Genomic DNA, 8,497 nt, shown 5'->3' with positions numbered 1-8,497 from the left:
CAGACAACAGCTATCATGAGCTCCACGCAGTCAAACTCCTCTGCAAATGTGACCTTTGTTCGTCCTGCAACATTTTTCATCAACGGCTTTTCTAATGTTCCACATGTGAAATACTACTATGTGTTCCTGTCTTTGGTGTATGTTGTGACTGTTTTAGGGAATTCATTTATCATGTGTATCATTTATTTGGCCCGCAGACTTCACACAGCCAAATACATTGTTGTTTTCAATCTGGCCATTTCTGATCTGTGTGGAAGCTCGGCTTTAGTTCCAAAACTCATTGACACATTTTTATTTGAGCACCAGGAGATTTCATATGAAGCGTGTTTGGCAAATATGTTTTTTGTCTTTCATTTCATGAATCTGCAGTCTTTGACACTACTTGTCTTGGCTTATGACAGACTGGTTGCTATTTGTTTTCCTCTACGGTATCATGCCATTGTAACCAAAACAGCCATGTTTCTGACCATAGGCGTTATGTGGAGTTTTTCTGTGACTTTTATTGCTTTAATGGTGAGTTTGATCACAAGACTCTCTATTTGTAGATCAATTGTAGTCAATAGTTATTTTTGTGATCACGGCCCTATCTATAGACTAGCTTGTAATGACAGTGCCATAAATATTATCATGGCAAATATTTGCTTTGGTCTCCTGGTATGTATGCCACTGATATTAATTATCAGCTCATATTTCTGCATTGCTCTGGCTCTGCTTAAGATTGCTCATGGTGCTGAACGGAATAAAGCCATGAAAACCTGCACCTCACACCTCATGTTGGTGGCAATTTTTTATGTCCCACTTTTAGGTACTAATATTGCAGCTTTAACAACATTTATCCATCCAAATGCCCGGATAATTAACAATTCCTTAACTCAGATAATACCACCCATGCTGAATCCCATCATATACACTCTAAAGACAGAGGAAGTCATGCAATCCATAAAACAACTGTACAAACGAAGCAAGGTGAATATAAAGGTTAAATGCAAAGAGTGATAAATACAGTTTGCTGTTGGTTGATTTTGTTAATTTGCATTAATGAATCTGTACTTGTGTGTTGATTATGAATATCTGATTGGATATATTGTAAGCTGAGAGCATTCAACAAATATTTAATTCACCAGAATTGACTTACAGCCTTCTCATATGTGATAATAATAAATTACTCAAAATATTTATGAGGTCAAAGAATTTAGAATTTGTGTTGTAAACAGGCCAAAAATTAAATAAATCCATTTCATTTTGTTGAAAATGTTTGTTTGTAGTGCAACAAAGCTTTCTATGCCATGCGTGCAGATTTGATTATGGGTATGTAGTTCACCCAAAAAAAAAAAAAAAATTTGCTCATCCTCATGTTGTACCAAAGCCATTTGACTTTCTTTTTTTAATTCCTGCAACACGAAAGGTCATATTAGCCATAATCACAGCCCCACAGTTAATTTTCAATAAATGGAAAAAAGGTGAATGAAAGTGAATGGGGCTCGATGGAAGAACTTATAAAGTTCGAATAACATTAAGGTGAGACATAATTTTCATTTCACATCTCCATGCAAAAAGATATACATATATAAATTGTTGTTTTCATGTTGTCATGTAAACGTGTAAATATGCAAAACTATGTATTGTAAAAATTTTCAATAAATATTACATTTGAATAAATATATATTAAAAAAATGTTTGAGAATCTTTTTTCCATGTATGTCTACAATGAAATGTAGTCCTACATGGAAAAACCTCTTCAAAAAATACCTTACTTTGTGTTCCGAAGATGAACAAAGGTTTTAAGGGTTTTGAACGACATGAGGGTGAGTAATAAATGACAGAAATTTCATTTTTGGGTGATGTCATGTTGCGTGTTGTCAAGAGGCCAGGGAGGAGTTAGGAAGGTTATTCAGACTCATTTATTCAAATTGTGTAAGTAAAATGACACGTGAAAGACTTTTTTTATGTATAATAATAATTTACATTGTTTTATACGCTTTTCATAGCACAAACTGATTTATTACATGAAACAGTCCAAAAATAGCTGGGTCGTCTGGGACGCAAAGGCAGTTTTTTCCACCTTTTGACCACAAGATGTCGTTAGTGTGCAACGTGTTAAAAAGCTTCGAGTAATGAACCTTTTTACGATACACTTGAGGGGAAAGCCTCGGCGCTTCGCAAAGCTTCATTGCGCCATCACTACCTAGTGGCACATCCACAATATAAAACCGCATGTCTCACCTCAGAAAAACATTTTCAAACGCTTGCACCATACACAAAATACCACCCCCCAAATATACTCAGACAATGGATTAAATAGACCAGTTTCCCGCCAAACACTAGTGGGATAAACCATTGTCATGGGGTGGAACCTTTCCCCGTAACACTTCTCTCAGAATTTCATAGCATAACAATGTCACATAATACATATTCAGCAACTAATTTCTTACATTCAGTCATCAAGCACAACATATAAACACAAAAGAAAACATTTAACATATCATAGCATTCACATCTCTCCCCATATTAGAAAATGGTATGACCGATCATAAGGCAAGCTCTGACTACGTGCGCTACGAGAGCCAACCCCTAAAATACTGGCCCCGAAAGGTAAGATCTAACCTGTGCTATAATATGCAAAACAAACAAACAAACAAAAAAACAATAAAGAAATACTTTAAAACAAACAATGACTCTCTTTTATATATACCATACTTTAACAAACTGAACAATTGCTGTTGGTATTGTCCCTCAGTACATACATCATCAACATGCATCAAATAATAAACTTTTCATATAATCAGTACAAACACACAGTAAATACTGAACCCTGGTGCTCTAGTGATGATGGCATTGTCCAGGTCCATCATCACAGGTGAACTAACCCTTTAAGTCTTGTCTGTGAAACTGGGGGTATATGTTTCACCAATCGATTGATGTGGCAACCGCATTATACAAAACTTATTTTTTTGAATGCATATTCAGCTAATGGCTGCATGGAGATAAATACCGAATGGTGTAATTACAATCATTAAGTTAGTCATCATATACTAATTTTGTCATTTCAAACCAATAACATCAGAAGCATTGTTATTAGGCCTGTCAAGATCCAAAAAAAAAAAAAAAAAGACAGAAAAAAACTATTAAAGTATTATTAAAGTAGTCCATGTTACTCTTTATTTTGAATTCCAAGACGTCTGAAGCCACAGAATACCTACACTATGAAACCGAACAATGAGTTATAATGAAAGTTTATTGTACTTAACAGAAAAAAGATGTGAACTCAAAATTTGATTGTAGTAAGCTGAACTTAATATGATTGAGTTGCAGCAGATTTCTAATTCCCACCGCTTTGTGTCAGACTGTATGAGGAAAATAAATGCTGAAATCAGGTGTTATTCTGTGTGTTTTTGCACACGTTTAACACAGGGAGACATAAGTTAGTGTTTAATGTTGTGTTATGTTGAGATTTACAGGGGTTCTGTTATGTTAGTTTTGTAGGTTACCATTGTGGTAAAGAGTAGAGCCTGTGGTTAGGTTGAGGATGGGCTGTTTGCTCTAATGACTGAATATAAGTAAACAGATTTGGAGTTATATACTGTTATTTAACTCTTACGGTAAATATAAGTGAATTTAACTTGATATATATGAGTTTATAATACTTAACCTTATTGGTTTTAAAACTTAAATGGTTTGAGTTATTGTGATTTATTGGGTTTTATAGTGCATTGGTTGTTAAGCAAATATCCTTTTATAGTTATACATCAGTGTTTACATTTACAGCTCAAGATATGGGTCAAGAAATAATGGCAATACTCCTAAATCCAAATAATGGCAATAGTCCTAAATCCATGAGAAATAAGGATGCATTAACTATCCTTATCATTACTGTCAGTGCTGTGCTTTGATTGGCTAGATGACAGTTCTAGAGGTGTGGCATTGGTGGAGAGTGTCACAGAGAGTGATAGGCTGAAGAGACTGACACTTCTTTATTCAGTATATAATGCATCAGGGAAAGTCTGCAGCCTGGGCAAACATCACTAAGACCTTACTGTAAGTATATAATTTTCATTATTCATTCTTTCTTCTTTTTCTTTCTTTTTCTTTTTTTTTTCCCTTTTTTAATTATTATATAAACTGTAATCCTGCTTCTCTGCCTGAACAGGATGAAAAAAGCATTTGAACATGATTCAAGAGGTCACTGGAAACAGGAATATTTCCTTCCTGTCTGCTGGATTCTCTGGTATACCTCACATGAGATACTATTATATATTCCTGTTTATTGCCTACTTTATTTCTTTTCTAGGAAACTCCTGCCTCATGTTTGTTATCATTACGGACAGAAATCTTCACACTCCTAAATATATCGCTGTCTTTAATTTATCACTGACAGACATTCGTGAGAGTACCGCTGTGATCCCTCAGCTACTGGATGCATTTTTGTTTGGGAATCACCTGATCTCATATGGATTGTGCATGTCCAATATGTTATTTGTTTCAGTGCAGTCACTGACTCTCACTATTTTGTCTCTTGACAGATTAGTAGCTATTTGTTTACCACTGAGGTATCATGTGATTGTGACCCATAGATCAATGCTTGTTATGATTGGTGCTTCATGGACACTGGCACTGATGCAAACAATCACTGCAGCAGTTTTCATGACTAGACTTTCTTTCTGCAGAGCTGGTGTCATAATTATTCGTTTCTGTAATCGTGGGTCTGTTTTCTTAAGCTATGTCATCATTAGTGTTCTGTTTCAGGTGATCATCATGTCTCCAGTATTTTTTATTATCTTTTCATATACATGTATAGCTGTAACATTGTTCAGAATCACACAAGACCGTCAAGGAGCCACAAAGACATGTACTGCTCATTTAATATTAGTGGCTGTATTTTATGTGCCCATCTACCTAACAAATGTCTTTCAGGTCCTTGTAAGCATCAACACTACAATAGTTATTCTTTCTCTGACCTCTGTGCTTCCTCAAATGCTTAACCCTATAATCTACACATTTATGACAAAGGAGTTTATGGCATCTGTGAAAAGACTTGTCAAAAAAAGAATCATGTTTTCATCTAGAATACCATCTGTGTTCCAGTTATAATAATAGCAGCTGTGTGGTTTTTATTTTTTTGTGTGGAATTCATCTCATCAGTACATTTTGAATAATTATCTCAAAAGTAAACAATGTATATTACAGAATGTTATAGAATTACTAAATGTGAATCAGTGTTTGTTTTGTTACTTGAAGCATAAATTGTAAGTGCAACATCTTTATTCTTGTGCCAGTCTGATTTTCTAAATATAAAAATTCTTCCTATATTCATTTGTATTGTAATGTTTAGACACACTGTACTGTATTTATTCATTAAAACTGTTTAGGAAGGCTGGTCTATAAAGTCAAGGATTATTCCATGAATCATGGTGCCAAGCAATACTGACAAATACATTGAAATAATTATTTTGATATTCTGTCAATGAGTGCATATCTAAAAACAGTTCTTTATCGCAGGTAACACAACATTCCAGACAACAGGCGACTTGAGCTCCACGCAGTCAAACTCCTCTGCAAATGTGACCTTTGTTCGTCCTGCAACATTTTTCATCAGTGGCTTTTCTAATATGCCACATGCAAAGTACTACTATGTGTTCTTGTGTTTGGTGTATGCTGTGACTGTTTTAGGGAATTCATTTATCATGTGTATCATTTATTTGGCCCGCAGACTTCACACAGCCAAATACATTGTTGTTTTCCATCTGGCCATTTCTGATCTGTGTGAAAGCTCGGCTTTGATTCCAAAAGTCATTGACATGTTTTTATTTGAGCACCAGGAGATTTCATATGAAGCATGTTTGATGAATATGTTTTTTGTTTTTCATTTCATGAATCTGCAGTCTTTGACACTAGTTGCCTTGGCTTATGACAGACTGGTTGCTATTTGTTTTCCTCTACGGTATCATGCCATTGTAACCAAAACAGCCATGTTTCTGATCATAGGCATTATGTGGACCCTTTCTGTGACTTTTATTGCTTTACTGGTGAGTTTGATCACAAGACTCTCTTTTTGTAGCTCAACTGTAGTAAATAGTTATTTTTGTGATCACGGCCCTCTCTATAGACTGGCTTGCAATGATAATGCCATAAATAGTATCATGGCAAATATTTGCATTGGTCTCCTGATATGCATACCACTGATATTAATAATCATCTCATATTTCTGCATTGCTCTGGCTCTGCTTAAGATTGCTCATGGTGCTGAACGGATTAAAGCCATGAAAACCTGCACCTCACATCTCATGTTGGTGGCGATTTTTTATGTCCCACTTTTAGGTACTAATACTGCAGCTTTAACAACATTTATCCATCCAAACGCCCGGATAATTAACAATTCCTTAACTCAGATAATACCACCCATGCTGAATCCCATCATATACACTCTAAAGACAGAGGAGGTCATGCAATCCATAAAAGAACTGTACAAACGAAGCAAGGTGAATGTACTACAGAAATAAAGGTTAAATCGAAGGAGTGATAAATACAGGCTGCTGTTAATTGATTTTGTTAATTTGCATGAATTAATCTGCACTTGTGTGTTGACTATGAATATCTGGTTAGATTTATTGTAAACTGAGAGCATTCAGCATAAATTTAATTTACCAGAATTGACTGAACTGTGTGTAAAAACAATCTCACAACCTTCTCAAATGTGACAAAAATAAATTACTCAAAATATTTATGAGGTCACAGAATTTAGAATTTGTGTAATATGAAATGTATTCCTACATGGAAAATGGCTCAGACAGCAGTATCTATAGTATGTGAAGTAAAATATAAAGTAACTCCCACAGAAGCTATAAAAAAAAGGGATTTTTAACCATAAGGGTATTTAATGGGACTAATTATGAAATCACAGTTAGAAACAAAATAATGGTTTAGTATTTTACATATATTTAAGACTAAAATCATTTTAATTGATTTTATTAGTGTAGTAGCAATAATCTTTCTTGTTCTCTCGGGCAAAGAATTGACTCAGGTCTTCGTTCAATTTTCAATGGTTTACTGAATGTTCTTGTACAATAAACAGAAATAAAATAAACTCTGATCAAAAAACTGTGTAGCTCCGTCTTTCTTTCTTTCATACTAAGGGGCGGCAAAAAGGAAAGGCGCTAAAGGCTGTCCAATGATAAAATGGAGCAAACCATTATGGAATAAACATGGGGGTGTTTAAGGAATATACATATAAATCCAAACTCATCAAAATTATATCTATTCATGCACTTATAACTTTAATATTAAATTAAATTATTCAAATTATGGCTCTTATAATTAGTTTTACAACAACTAACAAAATTAGTTTTCCACATCTGACCTTTGACCTTTTTTAGGGTTTCATCATTTATAACCGACATTGTCCCATTAGGGTAAATTATTTTTGGCTAATTGTCTGAAACTTCACACACATTCAAATGCATTTTCACTATCTGAAAAGCAGTTAAAAGGTCTCAGTGTTTCAAAAAATATTAAAAAGCTTTAATAACATTGCATTTCATCTTGTGAAACTATATTTAATTTGGAACTCACATGTGAAAATGTCAAAAACTTCACAAATTCAGATGCAACTTCACTGCCTGGAAAATGAAACCATGTCTTAGTGTTTCAAAAAACATTAAAATAATCTTTAACATTGTTTTTTCTTGGAAGTTCAAATCAATGATTGTAGCACAAGTGTAAATCAACAAGACTCTTCTGTTTCAGTGTGCCCCACACATTCCACACGTAACTCTGATCTGACCCGTTTAGTCATTATTTTTGGAGTATCCCTGCTTGTCAGTGAAGTGAGGCCAATAGGCAGTGGCATCTTTCCTGACCTTTGGTTGTAGTGTGGATCACATCTTCCAAACTGGCATAGGATAATGTACCAAAATGCCTGACTTCCACAACAATCTATGACTTATAATCTTCATCTCTGCCATCACCCTCACTGCTTCTATCTTCCTTGATCCTCAACTACTTTTACTATGGCCTTATTTTCTGATGCACTGCAGTCACTATCATCAATACTTTCTGGAAAAGGTAGTTTTTCCTCTCTGTCTTCTATAAACTTACTAACATCAACCTAAAACACACGCAAAAATACTATTATACTGCCTGCCAGTATGAACAATAGTGCAGCTAAAAAAATCTATACCCTAAAAGGACGTGGTCATTAATGCATAACACATAGATTTTTTGGTATGTGAGTTATTGAATGTACAAAATGTGCATTAATAATGACCAAAACTTTAGAAAACACATTTGGATGTACAACTGTATATTTTTAAATTTAATTTATATGTATTTCCTAGTCTAAAATAAACTCACAATGGAGCCTGACAGCATGAGACCTAATATCTCCTTCACTTCCCTGTTGCCAAAAATGTCAAGCACATGGCACATAGATTTTAATTTTATTGGCTAAAGGGAATGTCATATGATAATAATAAAATGTAATTTTTTGGTTGAATATTATTAT

At 34.4% G+C, this 8,497-nt stretch overlaps 3 protein-coding genes across 3 annotated transcripts; all 3 read left to right on the top strand.

Moving 5' to 3' along the window:
* Window positions 1-996, top strand: LOC127520321 (olfactory receptor-like protein DTMT). The gene has a single exon (XM_051908308.1). It carries the CDS (start codon window positions 16-18, stop codon window positions 994-996), a length of 981 nt encoding a protein of 326 aa, XP_051764268.1. The 5' UTR covers window positions 1-15.
* Window positions 997-3,805: 2,809 nt separating this feature from the next.
* LOC127520320 (olfactory receptor 13C2-like) lies at window positions 3,806-5,088 on the top strand. The gene has a single exon (XM_051908307.1). The coding sequence runs from the start codon at window positions 4,168-4,170 to the stop codon at window positions 5,086-5,088; it is 921 nt and encodes a 306-aa protein (XP_051764267.1). The 5' UTR covers window positions 3,806-4,167.
* Window positions 5,089-5,321: 233 nt separating this feature from the next.
* LOC127521848 (olfactory receptor 1468-like) lies at window positions 5,322-6,497 on the top strand. The gene is made up of 2 exons (XM_051911292.1): window positions 5,322-5,341; window positions 5,531-6,497. The coding sequence occupies exons 1-2, from the start codon at window positions 5,322-5,324 to the stop codon at window positions 6,495-6,497; spliced, it is 987 nt and encodes a 328-aa protein (XP_051767252.1).
* Window positions 6,498-8,497: the final 2,000 nt, after the last annotated feature.

The sequence above is a fragment of the Ctenopharyngodon idella genome, chromosome 10 (genome assembly GCF_019924925.1).
Source record: "Ctenopharyngodon idella isolate HZGC_01 chromosome 10, HZGC01, whole genome shotgun sequence".
In the NCBI taxonomy this organism is placed as follows: domain Eukaryota; kingdom Metazoa; phylum Chordata; class Actinopteri; order Cypriniformes; family Xenocyprididae; genus Ctenopharyngodon; species Ctenopharyngodon idella.
Note: the sequence above shows the minus strand (reverse complement) of the source record. Positions and strands in the feature narration are given on the sequence as shown.